The sequence below is a fragment of the Pinus tabuliformis genome, chromosome 9 (assembly GCF_031772625.1).
Source record: "Pinus tabuliformis cultivar Carrire ecotype Pingquan chromosome 9, CPIR1, whole genome shotgun sequence".
Taxonomy (NCBI): domain Eukaryota; kingdom Viridiplantae; phylum Streptophyta; class Pinopsida; order Pinales; family Pinaceae; genus Pinus; species Pinus tabuliformis.
This window is the reverse complement of record NC_142307.1, coordinates 294,809,075-294,832,834: the sequence shown is the minus strand read 5'-3', so window position 1 is coordinate 294,832,834 and position 23,760 is coordinate 294,809,075. Positions and strand designations below refer to the sequence as shown.

The window sequence follows — 23,760 nt, the reverse complement described above, 5'->3', positions numbered from 1 at the left end:
TCAACAGCTGGTTTTTGCTTTTATGGGCCAAATTACCTCTTTATGCCCCCTTTGTTACCATGAAAAATGTATCCTTTAGCTGTTTGCTTTCTTGAACTTTGAGGCATTTAGTTTGCAGCTTTAAGGGGAGGTGTCAGACTGCTGTTTTATAGCCCTTTCCCTTCAAGAAAAGGAGTTTTATGGTGTTTCTTCAAGACAAAAAATCATTCTCCTTACCAATTTTTGTTTCAACCAGCCTTTTCCTTGCTTTGTATATCAAATAAAACAAGTGGACTCAAGCTTTTAGTTTCTTCATTTAGGAATAATGATATTTCATTCTTATTAAATTCATATAAATTCCTCTAGTTTTCTGCCCCTTTGTACATCATGAGCAATCTGCAAACTTTCAAGTGGACCATCCAATATTCATTGGAACCATACCATGTGTGCCATATTTTTGCTCAAACCCATATATTCTCAAGAGGTTTATTGTTCTTCCCTTGGCCTAATATTCCTTAACATTTGCATTGTTTTTTCCAATCGGATTATAACCATCATTTCATCTCAGCAGTGAACTAATACTGATTCAGTCTAGCGATTTTCAAATGACGATTCTCTTTTCTGGTACAGGTTTACTGAATTATGTGGCAAATTCATCCTTAACATACCAGCAGTTTGATTATCTTCTTCTGTTTCTTAGGTGAGGCATATGATAGTTCATTTCATTTTCTTCTTTTTCTTCTCTATTTCTTACAAACAGTCCATAAGTATATAATATGGGTGTCAATTGATAAGATCTTCGTCAGTGATGATACCTTCACATTCTTGCCAAAGATTGCAGACATGAAACACAAACACCCATTGATTACAGGTTCCACACTAACCACTCTTCATGATTTTTATAATTGTTAACTTTTCCTTCAACCTAGCACCCGACAATTTATTAACCTAGCAGATTGCAGAGCAAATTTCCCACAACCAATCTCAACTACAGTGACACAAACAGATTCTGTCCAATCAACAGTTCTTCATTAATATTCAGAACTTACTTGGGATCCCATCCTGAGATAATGGCCCAACTAAGAAAGACTACAGATACAAAATATATTGGAATTGATCTAGTAGATTAGGCCTAGATCGGTCTTCGAACTCCTTGGCTGATCTGGATCTCCAAGCTGCCCTTTTATGTTTCCTTAGACATGGCACACTAGAATGGAAGTCCTCCACTGCTCACTGAGATGCCTTTCTCAGTGTATTGTGCAACTATATGGTGTGTCTTTCTCCTCTTGTTAGCCTTGTTAGCGCTTGAAATTTCACCTCAGGCTGAGAAAGGTAAACCTCAAGGCAACATCAAACCATTTAGCCTCGTAGCTAGCCCTACGGGGCAGGAGAAGGCTCTCTCCGGTCTATCTCGTGAAATCTTCAATAGAAGAGATGACCAATAAGGTAACGCTGATATTAGGCTAGTAAACTGATAAAAAAAAAGGGGTTTTTAATTAAATGACGGGATTTTTCCGGGCTGCATGGGCAAAATCACAGCTTGAACAGAGAAATATAATGAACAACACAGATTATCGACTGAGGCAAGGTAGGCAAGAAATTTAACACCAAATTTAGATTTAAATGGGATGGCAAGACTGGTGAGGAGCTGACAAGGGCATAGAATTGAATCCTTGTCAAACAGAGGAAAACATTAAATATGAACAAACTTATAGGCAGAGCATATAATACTTTGAATTCTACCTAAACACTTAATTTGTTCAATTAGAAATGATCATGTAGTGAAATGAAACATAACAGATCACATATGAAACACAAGAAAAACATATGCTAAATTATCATACCACAGGAATCTCAGAAGTCAGAGCTGTGTAATTTCATTAAACTCTGCCAAAAAACTGTACATGGTAAGCTCTTTATTCTCCAGCACTCAGAACTCTCTCCCCACTAACTCTCCCCTTACAAATGATTTTGTTTTTTATACATTAAAAAAAAAATCTGTTAAGCAAAAACAAATCGACCCCCAAGACCAGGGATTTGTTTTTCAATAAAACTAAAAAAACAAACACTCAGCGCTTTTGAAGAGAGAATAGCGTATCCTTCTACTTGATAACTAATGAAGTGGCGTTCCAGGTGTCAATCCTATTGCTAAAAATAAACATAGGCAACCGAAATCTGTTTCAAGTTTGTAGATATGATGTGTAACAACATTCAAAATTCTTGGTTCCGTTGGTTTAATGAACTTCGTGGACCAGTCAGCGTCAAAAACTCCATCCGGCGCAACGAGGAGTGGTTTTACTTTCTGATTCTTGTAAATCATTTTCAGAATCTTATGAAGCTCAACGATTTCAGTTGCATACCGCTCGGCACTGATGTTGTTTCCAACGCCACTTCCGGACAGCTCATTTCCTAATTGCCATGCCTGTATCTTGTAACCATGATCAACTGGATAAAATCACGAGCATTGCTTGAATCCCAGGGTCCCATAGCAGCGCTAGGTGTCAATTGCTTTCCATTCAGTGCGTTTCAATCCAAAAGCCACAGATGTCTGTAATCCCACAAAATCTCCAAAAGATCCGATCGTGATCTTGATCTTGGCATTGTGAAAGCCATAGGTCAATATTCTCAACCATTTGTTCCCTTGCCTTGTGCACTACGTCTGGGGAAGCACAATCAGAAGCATCCCCCTCGATTCTGGAAGGTGACTGAGGACATCCTCGAAGGTCAACACCATGACATGTGATCAGAACCGACGACATATTATCAGCTGTCTTGCCTCTAAAGCCACATTCAAAGATGAACCTGAAGGAGGAGCAAGCTTTCTTGGTCTTCTAGTTCATGCTGTTCCAACTTAACCCTTGTCGTCTTTCTTATGGCAGCTGATATATTCATGGAAGAAAACAAAGAATTTTCAGGAGCTTTACATGAATCTGTCGAATCAGAGATATCTTGAAATTGCCCAGATGTTGAAAGATCTTTAACTGTGGGCTCAGATCGAAGAAAAGAAGTAACACCCTGCACCTCATTCTGAGAGACCTTTTCCAGTGTCTCAAGATTATCATCAGAAACACCAAAGACACTGTTTCCAGATGAAGCTTGAGTTGATGCATCACTTTGATCTTGCTGCCTGAGTTTTCTTTAAACAGTGAAGGTTCTTTGTAGCTAGGTTTGGCTGACCGCCGCCTCAAACAAATTTTCTTGTCACTTGAATTTTCTTCATTTGTAGCCCCATCTGGTTTTAGCGAGCCATTATCCCTGTTCAAGAATTTCCCAGATTTGCAGGTAGATAAATCACTATTCTCGCTGGAAGAGGTAATCTTTGATTGCAATTCTTGTGCATCTTGCTTTTTTCCATAACCCGTGCGTTCACGTGCTTGTATGCCTTCCAGTTGCTGGGACATGCCATTGACCTTATGTTCCAGATCTTCTATTTTAGCTTTGTACATGGCAGACATCTGCTTGTATTCATGCCGAAGCAGCTTTAATTTTTCTCGATCAAGTGCCAATTCCTTGGACATTTGAGAATTTGGTTTTACAAGTTCGCTATTTTGTTGAGATGCACGACAGTAATTGTCCCACCACTTCTTTGTTTCGCCAGTTTGGTATTCAATGCTTGCTTCTTTTTCTGCGAGAAGTTTCTTTAGACATTCTATTTCCTTGAGCAAATGAGTAGCATTTCTCTTACTTAAAGGCGATGAAAGCACACCCTTGAAGGGTGACCAAACCTTTGAATTAATGACCAGTTGAGCTTCTATAACATCTGATGAAGACCCTGACATTTTAGCAACAGTAACTGGTGGAAAACGCTTTTCAAGGTCAAGCAACAACTGATAGCTCGTAATTGTTAACTCCAAGGATTTGTTCTCTCTAAGAATTTGGAAAACTGCCTCATACATTTTCCTTGTAGGAACTTGCGCCATTTCTGGGGTGATACAAATTGCTCGAATTGCAGCTATAAAGGATAATCTGATGTCATCTTGTTCCTTAACACCAATAACATCCAGAAGTGCCATGATATTTTCCTCAGGCAATTGTTGTGGTCTAGATCTGGTACCATTTAGATATCCCATTGCTTCTCGATTTCATCCAATCACCAAACTTTCCCCACAAAATTTACAACAAATATCAAGTTTCCTTGTAGCCACTTGTAAGATTGAAGCAGATTGTCGATTCTTCATTAACGCTATGATTTGCTGCCCACTGTTGGGTACAACTCCATCATACTCCACTTCAGTTAGTGTCAGAATTACAGGACTATGCAGCACAAGCTTTTTATTTTCTCGACATCTTGTTGCAGACATTAGGATGCACTGACAACGATGTGGAATATAATGAACCAGAGATTTAAAGAAGATCTCATCTAAAACCCATGTAGCAAGTGACTCCTCAAGAGATGAAGATTGAAGAATATTTGTAGAAATACATGTCACAATACAAGCTGGTGTCGCAACTACAATGTCTGGAGGCCCAACCATAGCAGCCCTAAAATCTCGGATCACATTCCTCTGATAAATGAACAGCAGGGCATTCCCAGCGCTAACACAATCATTTAATTCAATAGCTGTGACAATGAAGTTTGTTCGGGATTTCCAGTGAGACTTTCTCCAAATAGCTTTTTGCCTCTGATTGCTGATGATGTTTTGAATTGTGCTTGTGCAGGGATAGGAGCTTGAAGTCGCTGCTGCCTTTTGAAGAGCTGGAGATAAATTACAAAATCTAAAACAACACATTTAATGATTTCTTCTTCAAAACAGGGTTTTGAAGAAGAATCAATCTCACATTTGACATATAAGACGGAGTCTAACAAACCTCACATTTATAACTTTAGATTGAGCTAAATCCCTAATGCTAATCTACAAAGTGATTAGATTTCGCCTCGCTTGAGATCAACGATTGAGATTAAAACATAATCTTTAAAGTAAATAGCTTACTTTTCCTATCGGCCAACATAATAATTATGTACTTTTCTTAGGTGAAAAACTTAATCCAAGTTTCAATAGAAACTTGTTCACACTTTAGCAAGTGTCCTAAGTTGATTTTTGGGTGACTTCTTGCACGCCTAGACACATAGGCATGAGCAAAAGTGCCTGGGCTACAAACATCAACACTCCTCCTTAGCGATGGAGGCACTTCTTCCCCTAAGAATGGGCTGCGATCCTGGAACTGCATATGCTGCCATGGATGTCCCCTTTGAACTAGAAGCCTTCGATACCACCTGGTCTAGAAACATCCTCAAAGCTCTGCCCCCCCTGGATTGGATTCTAGAAGCCTCCTGCACTTGAACTTGTAAGGTTATCTTGTACAAAAAGACTTTATTATCAAATTTGGAAGGATCTGCTGACTCCTTGTCTCTAACTGAACCTGAAGGTTGACACCCTCTGAGCTGCTCAATCTTTGCAGCTATTGGCTCCCTGTTCTCTGTCATTGCTTTGCTTCTTGCCATCACTCAATTAGGTTGGCCATTTAGCCTATTCATGTTACTCTCTTTAGCTCCAATAACGTGGCCCTCGTCATACTTTAGTCCCATGGGTCTGATCAATGCTTGTCTGTCCTGGAAAGGTACACAAAACCCCTTCTTCTCTATCATAGATACTGAGAGCAAAGTCCACCTGGGTCTTTGTACCCATAACATGTCCTTCACTTTTATCCTACCTCCTGACTCAAGTTGGAATATCATTGTTCCAACCCCCTTCCCTTCATGTTCGAAATCAACACCAATCTCTTCATGTAGTTCTGAGCAATTTTGCAATAATCGCGATCGGGATTAAATTGAAAAGGGTCCGGAAAAGGAAAAAAATCGGCAAAATTAAAAACATAAAAAAAATTAAAAATATTGAAAAAACACAAAAATTAAGGTTTTTGGGGAAAAATCGCGATTTTTTCAAAATGAAAAAATACCGATTTAATTGTTTTAGGGAAAAAATCGCAATAAAATCATGATTTTCGCAACACTGGTTCCAAGTCCCACTCGGTTAGGTTGTCAAATAACTCTTGTGCCCTTCTTCTTGTGGCCCTTGTGCCAAGTCCTTCTAGCACCCATAAGAAAACTACTGGTTTATAGATCTACCAAGATATTCCTTGTGGCTCTGTCTTGGTCTTTTGAGACACCCACGTAAGCGACTGCCAAACCCTCGACTGGTACAACTTCCCTCACCCCCTTAGAGGGTTGACCTCCACCAATCTCGTCGCGAAGCCCTATTGGTACTATCCTCCGTACCATGCTCTGCTGGGCACTATAGGTTCATGGCTGTCGCTGCGGATCCCCTTCTCAGCAACTCTGCATCCTCTCACGACCGTTGTCTGGCCCATAGTTGCGGGGGAGCGCCCCCCCGAAACCGCTCCCGAATCGCGCTCCGGGCGGGAGCGGCTCGGGACCGCGCTCCCGAAAAGAAATTTGCGCTCCCTGCCATTTTCGGGAGCGTTGCAGGGAGCAGTCGCTCCGTCGCTCCCGGAGCATTTCGACGGGCGTCGGGAGCGATCTGGCGAAAAAAAATTCCGCGGATGCCAAAAAAAATTCAATTTTTTTTTTGGTTTTAAAAGCCTAATGGGCCTAAAAAAATTTCATTATCACTTCATTGAGCAAGAGCAAAGGAGCAAGGAGAAGCGAGGAGCAAGTGCTGAGGAGCGAGGAGCAAGTGCCGAGGAGCGAGGAGCAAGCCTGCAGAGGTAAGTAACTTAGTAATTTAGTTAGTTTAATTTAGTTAGGTAGTAATTTAGTTAATTTAATTTAGTTTATTGAGTTTAAAAATCATGAATTTAAATTAAATTAATTAATCCCAATAAATTAAACTATTTTGCAGATTCAAGAGTCAAAACCCTACAAACATCAAACACCATGGATTTGGCTATATTTCTTGGCATTTTCCTCTTCCTGGTGCCTTTTATGGTTATTATGGTGCTGGAGAGTAGGAAACGAAGGGGCCAAACTGAAGAGGGGGATGAAGAAGCTGGAGAAAGTCAAATCGATGAAAACCCCGGCGAGGAGGAGTTGGAGGAGGGTGAACATGACCCTCAAAAAACTAAACAAGACCAAACTCCATTGTGGAAATATGTTAACAGGGCTGAAACAGGGAGAGGGGGTGGAACCACTAAATTTCATTGCCCCCATTGCAACACTGATTACACAGGTTCATACACCCGTGCTAGAAGACACTTCTGCGGGAAAAGGCCATGGGATGGAGACAAAAAAATAGGAATCAAAACTTGTGCAACGGTGTCAGCAGCGGATAGAGCCAAATACATAAGGGAAGAGGAGGAAGCCCAATACAGATCAAAAAAATCAAGGCGTTTCTTTGAACCAAACTCACAATCAAAAAGAACTCCTTCAGCATCCTCCCAAGGCAGTGGATATGGAGGCACAGGGTCATCATCTTTAAGGCGTAGAACCATATCAGATTTCCTTGATGAGGGGTGTAGAAATGATGTGGATTCAAAGGTTTACAGGTTTCTCTATGCATGTGGGATACCATTCAATGTTCTTCGCTCACCTTATTGGCACGAAATGGTTTCTGCCATAAATGATGCCCCTAAAGGATACAAGAGCCCTGGGTATGACAAGGCAAGGACCGTTGGCCTTGATCATGAAAAAGCAAAAATATCACATTCTTTGAATAGAATGACAAGTTCTTGGATTGACCATGGGGTGTCCATTGTATCTGATGGATGGACAAATGTAAAAGGCAAGCCATTGATAAGTGTTCTTGCTATGTTTGTTAGTGGTCCCATCTTTCTAACTGCACATGATTACTCTGACAAGTTCAAGACCGCCATCAACATTGTAGAAGCATTACTTGAAACAATTGAGCGTATTGGCCCATACAATGTCACCCAAGTCATCACTGATAATTCTCCTAATTGTAAGGCAGCGGGAGCAATTATTGAGGATAAATACCCCAACATATTTTGGTTTGGATGTTTGGTTCGCACATTGAACCTTCTGTTGCATGATATTATCAAGAACAAAAATGAACAATACCAATGGATTGGTGATTCGTACAAGAAAGGCAAACAAATGATAAAATCTATTACAAATCATAGCAATACCCATGGCCTTTTCCGCAGTCACTCGAGATTGGAGTTGTTGAAGATTGCGAAGACTAGATTTGGTAGCTATTACCTCACCTTCAGGTGCCTTTTGAAAGTAAGAGAGGCATTAGCTAGCATGGTATCAAGTCCACATTGGCAGGTATTAAAGGAAAGGGCTACAAATGTAGCTGACATGAGAGGTTTTGAAATGGTGGAGGAGGCGGCTCTTGATGGTCAGTTTTGGACAAGTGTGAGGCAAGTATTGGATTTCACCAAGCCCATTTATCACATGATTCGGTTTGCAGATACAGACAAACCAGTGATTGGCGAGGTGTATGAGCAAATGGATACCATGTTGGGGGAAATAAAAGATATTGTTCACAATAGAGATCCCAACTTGTACAAACTGATTCATGATTGTGTGTGTGAACGGTGGAATAGGCTTAATCTTCCACTACATTGCTTGGCGTATATCCTTAAGCCAAAATACTACTCTACATCTTGGTTGGGCCAACCTGCAGCAGGGGGTGGGGTTAGGACCAAACCCCATTTAGATCCAGAGGTAACTAAAGGATATTTGGAAGCATTAGAAAAGTTGGTACCTGACAGGGAGGAATGTGCAGCTGTGCGCCTTGAAACAGGCAGATACTTCAGTGGCACTGGTTTGTATGGTAACTTCCATGCAATGGACGACAAAGAGAGATTTGATACTCTCACATGGTGGGAAACATATGGCGGCCACGGACTTTTGCCAAAATTGGCAAAAAAAGTTCTTTCACAGGTTGTAAATACTTCTTCTGCAGAGAGGTGTTGGAGCACCTACAGCTACATACATAATGTGAAAAGAAACAAACTCAATGAAAACCGAGCAGAAAGCTTGGTTTATGTGCACTACAACTTGAGGTTGTTGAGTCATTACTGTGATCGGGCTTATGAGGATCCCACATATAAAATTTGGGACAATCACCCAGAGGATGACAATTTGGAGGATGACATTGTACATCTTGAAGAACTAGAAGAGGAACTTGTAAGGGATGAAGATGAAGCAGGTGCAGCAGCCATGCCACCTCCACCTCCACCTCCACCATCCAGTAGCAGTGCTCGAGGTCCGAGTCTTGTTCCTTTGCTGTCGCCACCTCCATCTACAACCTCACGTGGAGGTTCTAGTTCTGGTCGTCGGTCTGTGCGGGAGACTCCTAGAAGACCACCACGACCTGCTTATACTCCTGGAGACTCTCGTGGCAAGGGCCACTTGTAGATTTACAGTTTACTTGTCTTTTTTAGTTTCTATTAGACTTTAGTTTTCATAACTGTTGAGTTTTGAGTCCTTGACTCTTGACTCTTGATTCTTTCATATCATAATGATATTTTTTGTAAACAATATATCACCGTGACAATGAAAATTTGAAGTTTGAAGTTGGGCCTTGGCAATTATAACTCATTGGCAATGATGTGAATTATGAATATGATGCTTCGTGAAAGACTAAAGTTGTTTCATTTCATTTCATTATTCATGTTTCATTTTATAAATTTATAACATTTCATATCATGTTAACAGTTAGAAGTTAGGACTTAGAAATATCTTAGATATTACTTCTTGTAATGGTTAAACTTAGCTTACAAGTAAAACTTTGGTGATCAATGATGATAAATGTTATTGAATTTTCAATTTTGAAAGCTTGAAGTTTAAACTTTAAGATTGAATTTGATGAATCATGATTCATGAGACTCAATATGTTGCAGTTGTAATATGTATTTTACTAACTTGTGGACATGGTTGATGACGATTATAATTTCTAGATGATTGATGTGATATGGTTCAATGATCAATCTATGTTTTTTTTATGCTTTTTATGTCTAATTCATCATTCTACATGTTTTTGTTGACATATATGTATCAAAAATTAAAAAATATTAAATATATATATATATATTTAAAAAATTGCTCCCGGATTCGCTCCAAAACCGGGAGCTTCTGAAAATGGTCGCTCCCACTCCCGTTTTCGCTCCTGCTCCCCGCTCCTGCTGCCGCTCCCGCTCCCAAGCAACATGGGCCGACTCTGGCCAGTGGCCTTGTCAACAAGTTCTCATGGTTCGACCTACCACCCTATCCCTACTTAGTGCTTCTGCTGGTATTCGATCTCCTTGCGTGTGCTCGAACACCCTGTGGCAACTTATTTCCCATGGTTGGTCTCTACCTCACATGTCTACGACCTACTAACCATGCTAGTGGTTGACCCAACAAACTCCTACACAAGCCTAATCTGCGACTACTAGCTGCTATGGCATTGTGTATTGGCTCTAGCCTTGGCCCCCTTGCCCACATCTAGCACTACTCTCAACTGCTGTTGAGCGATAGTTTTCTTTGCCAACACTCTCGTGAACCCTGTCGACTTGTACCTGCATGGTTTTTATGTAGGTTGCTTGGCTTTACCTAGTGCCCACTCATCGCAATACCTTGCAATGTCACTCATTTGTCAAACAATTGTGGGTTTACTTGACCACAAACCCGTGGCTGTTACCTGTGCCCTCGCGACCTTGCTTAGCAGGTGGCCCTTGTACCCTTTTGACATCATTGCCTCTACTATTATTGCTCGCGGTTGTGACTCCGTGGTTGTTGCCTTGCCCTTTAGTCCTGTCGCGGCTTTGATATCATCCCCATCTTTGCCACTTATCGAATTCTCTGTTGCTTGTGCTGTTGCGCCCTGTCTGGCAACTTTTCACCCCAATGGCTCAACTGGTTTGTACTATGCTTGCGTGTTCACGTTGCCAACTTCTCCATAAGTCATTTGTCAATTTCTCATCAACAAGTTCATGGGGTATAATTGACTCATCGTTGTCATCCATCACCACATATGTTCCCAACATAGGTTCATATACCTCAGGATACAAAGGTACATTATTTAGTTGTTGCAAGTTTTCAACATCATGTAACATTTTATTCTCACAAAACAATCTAACCATGTAATTTGGCGCAACAAGGATATCATCATATGACTAGTCCATTTGAATCAGAATGTTACCTCCTACATTAGCTTCCCGCTTCTTGGACAGTAACATACCTCATTTTGGAGGACAGTCAATAACAACCATGTCCATGGTTAAGGTTCAATTTGGATAATCTAGTAACTGGACTTCAAGGTATTTAATGACCTTACGTACTTGCACTTCATGTGAGTCCATAGGCTGTACATTCCTATATGGCTTAAAATTTTTTAGTCCTAATTCTTTCATCACCTTGAGAGTCGTGACATTTGTCGAGGCTCTTGAATCTACACACAATTGCGAAGTAATAAGCCATTTACAAGTAATGAAATGCAAAAGGGTGGGGGTTCACCAGTGTTAATCATACATAGATATAACTGTCAGTTAAATTCAATAGGTCAAGACTCAATAGAACCACCTAAACCCAGAATGTACAGATGATTTCTTCCTATCCAAGCATGCAGATCAGTTCTGTTAGTGTTACTAGAATCTTCACCTTTGCTAATTCACTTCGGAGGCAAAAATTTGAATTATGGAGGATCGCAGGATCTTGGTGGATTGCGGCAGTGACTTGTTGAGTATCATTTGGTAGATTAGGCTTTGTCTGTCAGTTGTTCAGTGCTTTACCTTTCCTGACATAGGTTTTGGGGATGTCAGCAACCATGGCTGCAGCTTTAGACTGTACCTTATCAACATTTGATGCAGCAATTTGGCTTCCAAGGAGAGCCATACTGGTAGGCGACATATTACTCCTTCATGCATCAAAATGTTCAGGATTTAAAGGAATTTATTTATGTTGATACACCACTTTAAGTTTATCATTGGGAACTTGGAATATCTATGGGCTACAATTGGCCTCAGTCATGGACAACATATTTAATGAATCTTCTGGTTGTTTGGGGAATTTTTTTGGCTGATTTTGGGCAAACAAGTGCATTGGTTGTGCAAAAACTGTGTAGCTTTCTTCACTGTGGCACTTTGCATGCTCTGCAGTAGTTGCTAGAAGAAGAGTAATCCATGAAATTGCTGCCAAACATGGGCACAGGAACTCGGGGTCACTCAAGCTTCTTTTCAGGCCGAAAAGGCCTTCTTGTAGGGGACTGTTTATTTTGAAATGGTCTCTGATTTGCGGGAACAACTTGCTGATTTTGTAAATTTTTGTCTAATCTGGCCATTTTATTACTCAGATCCTGCAACAAATCATCAAAACTTGCAAGCACTTCATTATTTTCAGCGCCCATCTCTTATTTTGGGTTCTTGGAATGTTGTTTCCTGTGGATCAAATAATCTGGAGGAATGAGCTTGGACTTTCTTGGCCGCCAGAAGTTTTTTCTGGATCTCAAGAGCAGCATCTAAAGCGTCATCTAGATGTTTGAACCACTGGACTGTTATTTCCATATTTCTGAAAAGCACTTTCTTGCAAAGTTGCACTTCTTGGAACTTATCCAATATCAGCGTATTCCATAACCCTTCTCCTCTTCTCTTACTACAGTGTGGTTCTGGACCTATCTTTTACTGTCCGTTTTGCTTCTTGGTGCTTCATTGACTGAAAGAGTTTTACAGCATAAGTGCTAGCTCCTTGTTCTGCTTGTTCACTGAATCACTTCTGATGGAGTGTACATCCTGTGCTTTTGATCTCTGCTCACTCTCCTCCAGGTTCTTCATGACGTCCACCCTCAAGCTAGGAGTGAAGGTGTCTTTCAGTTCCAAAGTTTGATCCTTTATCTTTCAATGTTTGGTCTACAAAATTGAATGTATAGACAACTTTCTCTTCTTTTGCAGAGGTGTTACTTCAATCACTTTATGTTTGGATGTGCATTCTGGACTGTTTTGTATTATGTAAGATTCCATCTAAAAGTGCAAGCAGAACATCGCTTCCCTTTTCCTTCTATCTTGCTCTGTGAATAAAGTTATATAGCCTGCTTTTGGATCCAAACAACCCTAATGGATAGTTCAAGTCTAGAACTTGTTGCCTGCGTATGTCATTCTAAGAATGCGTGTAAAAGTCTGACTCTTTTAACTGGGTCTCTTGTTATATATTCATATTTCCATATTTTTGAGAAAACAACTTCTTGGAAATTTCTTCTTCGTGGAACTTATCCAATATCGGTCTCTTCTGCATACTGGGTCTCTTGTTATATATTCCTATTTCTATATTTTTGAGAAAAGACTGCTTCTTGGAAAGTTTTTCTTCATGGAAATTATCCAATATTGGTCTCTTCTGCATACTGGGTCTCTTGTTATATATTCCTATTTCCATATTTTTGAGAAAACACTGCTTCTTGGAAAGTTTTTCTTCGTGGAACTTATCCAATATCGGTCTCTTCTGCATTCTTTGTCTAACTGCTGTGATTTGAAAGCTGCTTTGTGCCATTGTGGATACCAGATACCAAGGCTCGATTGATACCTAATGTGTCATGAGGTGTCAAACTTATATTGACTATAGATGTTTCTGTGCTGTTTCCTCTTCACTGCATCTAAGTTAATGTGGATATTTGACTCGGTAGCATTATTTTTCACATCTTGCTGGCTTTATTCCTCTTGGCATATGTTCACGTTACTATGTTCACTTATATCTTGGGCATCTTTACCATGTGGTTATGGCTTATTGAAATTTGAAACATGTCACATTAGCATTTGTTTTTCAGGTTGGTTGCATCATCATGGATCTCTGAGATTCCAAATTTGGTGCTTGCATCTTACCTGAAGGATCAAATTTGATTGAAAGACCATTCTTTGTTATGAACTTGTTATAGAACATTCTAAACTGCTGCTTAGAAGTAGATATGTTTACGCTGTATGTATCTGTTCTTATTTCTCATTAAAAGGGTGCCACTACATGGTCCTACAATTATATGGGTTTGGGAGGTTAGAAAGCATACTCAAACCAAGGCTAAAATTTGGTTTTCCGGCTCTCAAGCTTTATACCATTGCACTGGTCAATATGTTGTTTAGAGTTAGATGATCAGTGTGTTTCTTATGTAGAAGTTAGATAATCATGTTTTTCTTTTCTAGTGGTGATAATTTCTACATGTGCAGGCAAAAGAGGCAGGCAGCACACGTTTCTGCATGGGTGTTGCATGGCGGGATACCGTGGGTAGGAAGACAAACTTCAATCAAATTCTTGACTATGTGAAAGAAATCAGGTTTACTTCAAAACCCAAGAATATGTGTACGCTTTGTATTAAATCATATATTGAGCCATGAAGTGTTAATTGTTATATTTATCGAGTCATTAATTTTATGGGGGGTTGATCTGGCATGTTTTGATTGGGTTGATTTACGCATGGTCATTGCTGGTGAGTGATGTTGTTTTCTCTGTTGTTTCACATAGAAGACATTCTTCTCATAAGTTAAATGGGAAAAGATGCCAAACATGCGGGGATTATATTCAGTTTTGTTTGTGAATCTACTTTAGAGGAAGGGAGTTATTTGGAAAAATTGGATGTTAAGACTGGCAGGGCGATTTAAAATAACATTTGACTTAAGGGTTTGTTGGTCCAAGTGTTTCAAACATCTGTGATATATCAGGATGCACTCTATTAAACAATATTGTCCCTTGGAAAAATTGTGATCTTTTGAAAAGTGAGATTTTGAATATATTGTGATACATCCAAAAAAAATCACGATATATTACCAGAGATTTGTTGGAATTTCTAAGTCTGACACGTTAGAAACCCTTCATGTACTTCACTGATTTATTCCTACCTGCTTGTTCTGTTAATTAACAAGTTATTTACCATGTAAATACTAGAAATGAATACAAGTACATGCTCAACACATTACAGATCATCAACTGAAGGAAATAGAAACAAGCACACAAGTGACACCGTTGTTTTTCGACTAATGTCCCCGGAAAAACATAATGCGGGAAAACTGGTGTAGCTATCTGAGGGTTTGATTTATTAAGCAGTTTCAAAATACAATCTGGGTGCCAAATTCGGCGTACCCAACAGAGAAAAATCTCGGCAGTAGCACCTCTCTACTCGGTCGCAGATATTCCGGTTGAAACCCCAGATAAACACTCCGGCGGATCCACAGCTCCAATCTGCCACACGAAACCCCAACGTTAGCGTCTAGGGACTACTTTGGCTATTCACGACAGTTCTGACTTTTTCCCTCTGCGTTAGCTTTCCCGGCAGTTCCGGTTGTTCCCAGCCGTTCTGACTTTTGCCCTCTGCGTCAGCTTTCCTGGCAGTTCCGGCTGTTCTGGCACAAGACTGGCTAACCCCGACTATTTCTGCGTCCCTCTGTCCAGCTACTGCGCTGATCCTTTCGGTGCTATCTTTGCCTCTCTGTTTTTGTATTCACTGCCCCTTAGCTGCAACTCTGATCACTCTTTCAACTTTCTCAGCAAACCCAGCGCCAGAAAGTCGAAATCTTGATCTCTTGGTGTGTTCTCCAAGTGACCCTCAAGCCCCCTCTTATACTTTTTTCGTTGACAATTCAACGACCGAGATTAAGTCCCTAATCGACGACTAAGATTAGATCTGGCTTGATCCATGCGTTGGACCATTCTTAATATTTTAATTTCCCTAAGTTTAGACTTAGGGACTCCATTAAAAATATTAATTATTTTTAATATCTCCCAAACTGTTTAGAATCTGCCCAAACACTTTCTGCTTATTAGAGATCCCATGTGCCTTAGCCTCTCCACCAATTTTCGTGGTTAGAGCACATCCAATTCTACCCCAAACCAACACTCCCTCTTAGCGAGGACTGTGCTCTAGTAATACTCGTCACTGAGCATCACTCTGATCATCCGGCATCGGTCCTTGTGCTGATGCTAGGCCTGCTGCCCAACATCCTCTGCATTGCTGCATCCTGTACTGCTACCCATGGCCCTACCACTGCCACTACTGCATCCGTACTGCAAATCCCTCTGCATCCGTGCTGCTGCCCATGGCCCTGCCACTGCCATTGCTGCATCTGCACTGCAACCCCTCTCATCATGCTGCATCGTGCTACCCATAGCACTACCACTGCTAACTGCTGCACTGCAACTTAGTTATTGAGAAGTAAGTAACTGATCTCCCAATTCTGACATCTCTGTCAGGCTAGAGATACGTTCGATGCTGAAACTCCCTTTGTCACTGACAAGTGCTCCCTCTCTGACCTCTATGCCGCTGCAACAACTCCCTGCATCTCACACTGTTGCACACCTCTCTGTGCCATCCTGCACTGGTGAAACACTCCCTGCATTTCACACTGTTGCACACCTCTCTGTGCCATCCTGCATTGGTGCAACACTCCCATGCTTCGTGCACTGTTGTAGCCTGCTAACTTTGCGCTGTCTTGGGAATTCTGCACTGTAGCTTCCTCTGTCGCTCCATCCACATTCGTCTCTACTAACATCGCCAGTACTACTACTACTCTTCGGGGCTCCCGTAGCAAGGTCTAATCCAAGAGGCTGGGTACCTTGAGGATCCTGTTCCTCATCGCCTGTAGTCCGCTTGACTATAGCTTGATGTCTCCCCACTTCCGCTCAAGTGGCATGTGTTCACTCATGGCACAATCATCGTCTGTCTCCACTTCCTTCTCTGCCCTTGCTGGCGCAACCTTGGTCTTGGAGGCCTCTACCTTGCTCTCCTTCCTCGGACACTGGGTCGCGTAATGACCCAACTCCCCATAATGGAAGCATTTGACGTTGGAAAGGTCCTTGTTCTTCTGTTTCTCTTGCTTTCCCTCAAATGCTAGGGCAACATCCTCCTCCTCCTCCTTGATTTTGATCCCCTTGTGCTGCTTCCCGCCTTGCTCAACTTTCTGATCTCTTCTTGGCGAAGAGCAGCTCACATTTCCTCCCAATCTGGAAGGGTCGCCCAACCCAGTATGCTCTGGACAAACATCTCCCAGTCTTCTGAGACTGCATTCAGGGCTATTTTCACCAACAAATTTGGATCTGTTGTTTTCCCTATAGAAGTCAGCTGATATTGGATCTCCTTCAATCGACCGAGGACTGGGTCGATCTGTTCTCCCTTTTGCATCTAGTATGATTGCAATTGATTTTCTAGTAGCATCTTCCTCTGCACGGAAGTATGCTGGTACAATTTCTTTAGGGCCTCCCACATCTCATTTGTCGTGTCCTTCTTGGCAATATGTGGTACTACATGGTCCTTGACCCCGTTAAGAATGATGCTCTTGGCCTTCACCATTGCCTTCTCGTACTTGTCGTTATCAGCTCAGTCAACTGGGATTGCTATCGTCCTCAAGGCGAAGTGCTTCGCACGATTTCTGTCTAGAATGAATAGGATTCTGGACTTCTAGACTACGAAGTTTGAGTCTCCATCCAGTCTGTCCTGGTCTCTTATCCTGTTCACCGTCATCTCGCTACTCCTCTACTTTCCTCTTGGAAGTTCTTGGTGTGACTCCCTCTGAGTCTTGATTTCCCTCCTGGAAATCCTTTTGCCAATGTCGAGATGCCCCCACTCTGATCATTTGTGCAGCTACACCACTGATCCAGATTTCTTGGCTAGAATCCCTCGGTAGCAACTCCCTCCTCCTTTGCCTTGCCCTGTTAGGTACTGTTTTGACTACAGTACCCCACCAGCTCCACTTTGCAACTTACCCACAGCCTCCTAAACCCCATCAAATTATAGGTTAGAGCTCCTAAGCTCTGCGTAATCTCAGCACCGACAAGTAAGCTTCATGAGCCAATTGTGTTAGCCCTCATGGCCTTTGCGTGATCCTGTCTTTGCCTTCCTCAACCTCTGCGCAACCTCTTCTTGGCTCAATCTTGATGATGCAGGCATTGCATCACCCCTTCCTTGCTGCTACTCTGCTAGGAATAACTTTTGTCACTCAGGACAACTGTTTTCTGCTGCTGTTGCTCTTGCTCGACTGATGTCCTCAGTTCTCCTGTGATCTGCAACCACGCTCTGATACCATGTTGGAATTTGTAAGTTTGACACATTAGAAACCCTTCATGTACTTTACTAAATTATTCCTACCTACTTGTTCTGTTAATTAACAAGTTATTTACCATGTAAATACTGGAAATAAATACAAGTACATGCTCAACATATTACAGATCATCAATTGAAGGAAATAGAAACAAGCACACAAGTGACACCATTGTTTTTGGACTAATGTACATGGAAAAACCCAATGCGGGAAAACCGGTGCAACTATCTGAGGGTTTGATTTATTAAGCAGTTTCAGAATACAATATGGGTGCCAAATTTGGCTTACCCTGCAGAGAAAAATCTCGGCAGTAACACCTCTCTACTCGGAAGTAGATATTTTGGCTGAAACCCTGGATAAACGCTTCGACAGCTCCACAACTCCAATCTGCCCCACGAAACCCCAACATCAGCCTTTAGGCACTGTGTCAGCCTCTCTCGGCAGTTTCGACTGTTCCCAACAGTTTCGGCTTCTGCCCTGTGTGTCAACTTTCCCGGTTGTTCCGACTGTTTTGGCACAAGGCTGGCTAACCCTAGCTATTTTTGCGTCCCTCTCTCCAGGTACTGCGGTGATCCTCCTGGTGCTATCTCTGCCTCTCTGCTTCTGTATTCACTGCCCCTTAGCTGCAACTTTTATCACTCTCAACTTTCTTAGCAAAGCCAGCCCCAGAAAGTCGAAATCTTGATCTCTTGGTGTGTTCTCCAAGTGACCCTCAAGCCTCCTCTTATACTTTTCTCGTTGACAATTCAACGACCGAGATTAAGTCCCTAATCAACGGCTAAGATTAGATCTGGCTTGATCCATGACTTTTGGACCATTCTAACACAATTTTATATTAATTCACATTAATATTTTAATTTCCCTGAGTTTAGACTTAGGGACTCCATTAAAAATATTAATTATTTTAATATCTCCCAAACTTTTTAGAATCTGCCCAAACCCTTTCTGGGTATTGGAGACCTCATGTACCTTAGCTTCTCCACCAATTTTCGTGGCTAGAGCACATCCGATGCTACCCCAAATCAACAAAATTGGCAGGTCAATGGAAAAAATCACTAGGTCTATTACAGGTTGCAAATAAAGTCCAATTTTTTGATTCATTTTGAGAAGTGGAAGCAGAGGATTGAGAACAAAAGAGAAATTCACCATCTTCAATCAGTCCAAGGAGGGGAAACTGAGTGTTATCATTGCTGTTAACAGATTTATTGTGGTTTGGGGATTGATTCCCATCTACTGTGGGGAATTAATGGAAACTATGCAAAATGGCTTAGAGTTTACCAGAGGAAAATTAAAGGTTTTGCCTTCAACCCACCCTGCAAAGGGGGTTACTGTAACATGTGAAAGTTTCTGAATCTAACATATCAGAAACACCTACTGCAATATCTGGTTTACTATCTCCTTCTTGTTCTTTACGTTAACAAGTTATTTAATAACATAAACATCGAAGTAAACACAATTGCAACCTTCACAAATATATAGATCAACAACTGAAATAAACTGAGACAACACAAGGGACACTGTTATTTTTGGACAATCGTTCTCGAAAAAACCCAATGCGGGAAAACCGGTGCAATATATAGAGGGTTTTATTATTAAGCAGATTATGAATACAGCTAGGATGTTAGAAATGGCTCACCCTTCATAGAATTTCCTTGGTAGTAGAACATCTCTCCGGAGACGGATATTCCGGCAAATCAGTAGTCGGATGAACAACCCCACAGTGACTCTCACTGTTCCTTGTGGTGGACAACGAAAGCTGGTCCAAGCACTCCTTTGGAACTGCGTCACGATCTCTAGAACTGTGTCACCCTTTCTCGGCTAATCTACTCTCAGTCTGCCCCAGAGAACCTCCTCAGCCCAGCGTCAGCCTCTGCGCTGTCTGCAACAACCTCTATGACTTTCTACGTCAGCTTCTGCATCTGCCTCAACAGCTTTTGCGTCCTCTGCGCCGGCCTCCTTAGCCTCTGCGTTAGCCCTCCTAGGCTTTCCGTTGACTCCTCCGACTCTTTGTTGCCTCTCTGATATGTATTCTTTGGCCTCCTGCTGAATTGCCCCTCACTGCAATTGATCACTTGTTCGATTTCCTCAGCAAACTTCGCCCCATAAAATCGAACTGACTGATTTCACTTGGTGTCTTGGTGTGTCTCCAACTGACCCTCAAGCCTCCTCTTATGCTTTTCCTGTTGATGATACAACGATCGAGATTAAGTCCCTAATCAACGACTAAGATTAGATCTGGCTTGATCCTCGTTATTTAGAACTTTCTCACCCATATTATATTAATACACATTAATATTTTAATTTTCCTAAGTTTAGATTTAGGAACCCATTAAAAATATTAATTATTTTAATATCTCTTCATCCTGGTGGAATTTCTCCGAACGATTTCCGGGTCTTGGAGATATCATGTGCCTTAGCCTCTCCACCAATTTTCATGGCTAGAGTACATCCGATGCTATCGAGAATCAACGTAACATACCTGACCCCTTGACTTTGATTAACGCTGTGGGGTATGCAGACTTGGTCACCTTAAGGAAGTGAGGTTATTAGATTTCCTTTTTCTGCAATCACCTTGAAACTTATTTCTAAGACTACAATTGTATTCTGCTTGTCGGGGGTTTACCAACAATATAAATTTTACCCAAAACTGAGCTTTGGTCAAGAAGTTATGCCCATTGAAAGATTTGCCCCTCCTAGGGCCCACATCATCCTCTGTACCGCCATGGGTCTTTACCTCACTGGCTCATGTTTGCCAGCCCAGCTTGTTGACAGGTATATCGGCCATTGACACCTCGGGCTTGGCTTTCAACGATTAAACTCACTTCTCCCTTTTCTACCCAAGTTGATATTGGGTCGTTAGCTAACGGACTTACCTTTCCATTTTCTATCTTGTCTATCTTCCCGGGCCTTGGGAACACAAAATTGAACTCTTCCACTCCTCAGGCCGACCTTATAATAGATTGCCCCTTGATGATCACCACTGTCCAACATTTGTCATTCCGTCTATCGGCTCCTCGGGTCCCCTAGCCATTGGGACATACGTTGCTGTTGCAATTCTAGAATCAACCAATAGTTGACACTCAACATGCTTATAAGTTGATAGCTTGACATGTTGAGATAGCTCGACATGCTGACACCTCAACATTCATGTCATTATAGCTTGGGCACCACCTGGCTTCCACCACAGCAATGCTACGAACTTTGATGCACGTCTTCCGACCACATAGACATGCCATGCTAGCACCACATCAGCATGTCACGTCATCAATACTTGCTTCGTGGCATGTCACTGGCTACATGGCAAACATGTGACAACTTCGTTCCATGTCATCTCACCATGTCAGGTCTTCTGTTGGGTTTCAGTGGTATTGTTAAGAAATCCTTATAGATAGGCTTTGTTCTCCCAATGCCCGATTGTCAACAACCCAACAATTGATGATTGATAACTTATATATGTCACCTGTTGTATGCAGTAAACCACACTTGTCAGATAACATGTCGGGTTTTGTTTGCATTGGGGGTTTCTACCTGAAGGATTCCATAATGTTCTCCTGATCATCGAAAGTCGAAAGGCTGACACCCAATGGCCAAAGGCCCGGTAACCTTTTCTGTCCAGGCTTTCAGTCACAACTCCTGTCAGCCATGTGACCAGGGGCTTAAAGATAAGGGACAATGTTCTTAAAAAATTCTCATTTTCTTTGTTATGTCAGTTAACAAAGGTTTAAAGGGTCAATCCCCGAGTTCCAATACTTCAGCGCCAAAGGTTGACAAACTTATATATGACAGCCGAAACATGATCCATTGATGTAAAATGGTTATGTTATTTGCTAGCATAATGTGTCCATTAGTGTGGAGAAATTTGTGACTGATGCATGTTGCAATGCCCAACCCCTGTGGCTCAATAGCCTGTTACTTTGTTTCTCTGTCAATCCAAGCTTATACCCCCTCTTACGATAAAACTCTAGGACATGGCTCCCTTGTTGCCTACACAATGAGGGGCTAAGGTTAGGGATCCCTGAATTGTTAAGATATCCTAAAATTAGCTATCTAAGCAAATATATCCAATCTAGTTACTTGTTGGAATTATTGCCTTTTGCATGTAGTGAAAAACGAGAAAAGCAATCACACGCACTGCACAAATATTTCTGCTTTTCTAGATCAGTTCATCATTCAAAATTATCTTCAGAACTTAAAAGAGCTCTCTTACAAGGAGAAATGTTTCTGAGAAATTAATCACATGAACAACAAACCTGAAAATTACAGTCTGCACAGAAATCAAGGCAATCCGCCTTCCAATCCATACGACAGTACAAAATTCATATGAATGGCCATACGACTTGCTTTGATGTGTTGTATCGCTGATCTTTTCCTTGCTGCTGACTGGCTGCCTGTCCATAAACATAGAAGACACAACACGAGCAAATTAAAGGTTGTTTAGCAGGGATATGAACAGTATGCAACCATTACAGTTAGATATACTAGTTCTCATAATAATGCATCATATAGGCCATATTGTCCATTTAACAGACAAGCACATAATCATAAAACATTTCATCAACCATCTTTTCTTTCCTATTAACATGGTTTACATTACAAAGATGAAGCCCACAAGGTACTTATTTGATCTAGTTCATTAACTGTTTGCAACTGATGAAAGGTGAGCCACGTTCCACACCACCATAGGCTCAATTACACTGCAATCTATCTTGCAGTTGGCCACCCCTGAGCAAGACCATGAAGCCATGAGGGAAGTTCTTGTTGAAAATAGTAACTAGGTTCGGTCTTCATAATTATCATTGTATTTGTATCATTATGTATTTTATGTAAAAAGGGGAAAAAGAAGAAAAAATACTATTATTTTTAGATAGAGGAGGAATGACCTGTTATAGAGTTTTTGAGAACCCAACGTTTCGGACTACCAAGTGAGTCCATTATCAGGGGATGCGTCAATAGATATTCTCCAGATCTTAATGATGTATCCAGGGGATATATTTAGGTTATATATATATATGATATTAAAGAAAATATGTAAGAAAATAGGTCGGTAGCGGATGAAGGATAAGGCCTTGGAAGGTCTGCGGCTAGGTCTTGGCAACCCTTTAGGGCTTGCAGCTGTTGATTTTTGGTAGCATTGGATGTTCTCTAGCCATGAAATTTGGTGGAGACGCTAAGGCACATGAGATCTCCAAGACCTAAAAATCGTTTGGAAAAATTCCACCCGGATGAAGAGATATTAAAATAATAAATATTTTTAATGGGTCCCTAAGTCTAAACTTAGGAAAATAAAATTATTAATGTGTATTAATATAAAATGGGTGAGAAAGTTCTAAGTGACAAGGATCAAGCTAGTTCTAATCTTAGCCGTTGATTAAGGACTTAATCTCAGTTGTTGAATCACCATCAAAAAAAGTATAAGAGGAGGCTTGAGGGTAAGTTGGAAATACATCAAGAGAGATCAAGAATTCGATTTTCTGGGGTTGGGTTTGCTAAGAAAATCGAGTTAGTGACTTTAGGCAAATGAAAAGTCATTTTAACTTTATAAAGTGACTTTAGGAAATTTAAAAGGGTAAAATAGCGACAAAAATGCCCATGAGTTTATAAAAGAGAAAAATAAGGAGACTCTCCACATCCATTCACTTGTGTTTTGAGAAAAGCGCTTAGGGTTTGGGAAACGCTATTTGCCATAGCTGGTTTCAGTGTTGAAACTATACACTCTAACTAGTTCAAGGAGTGAAATCACTTAGATTTCACCATTGTGATTCAAAGGAGTAGATGATTTGCATGAGATCTTGAGTTTGAAGAGGTGTTATCAGTTGATTTTAATTTCTTACATAATGCTTACTATCTCATCTTGACAGGCTGAAGAATACC

At 41.1% G+C, this 23,760-nt stretch overlaps 1 protein-coding gene across 6 annotated transcripts in view; it reads left to right on the top strand.

The window, feature by feature from the left end:
- Positions 1-23,760, top strand: part of LOC149148360 (uncharacterized) — a 151,938-nt gene that overhangs the window by 79,236 nt on the left and 48,942 nt on the right. For 3 of the 6 annotated variants that reach the window (XM_089438501.1, XM_089438503.1, XM_089438502.1), the window contains exons 8-9: positions 610-679; positions 14,029-14,135. In XM_089438501.1, the coding sequence (XP_089294627.1) occupies positions 610-679; positions 14,029-14,125 (167 nt within the window). In that variant the 3' untranslated portion in view covers positions 14,126-14,135. Of the gene's footprint in view, positions 1-609; positions 680-14,028; positions 14,136-23,760 lie in introns of those variants that run through there. The other 3 variants (XR_016262328.1, XM_089438504.1, XR_016262329.1) reach the window with 2 other exon arrangements.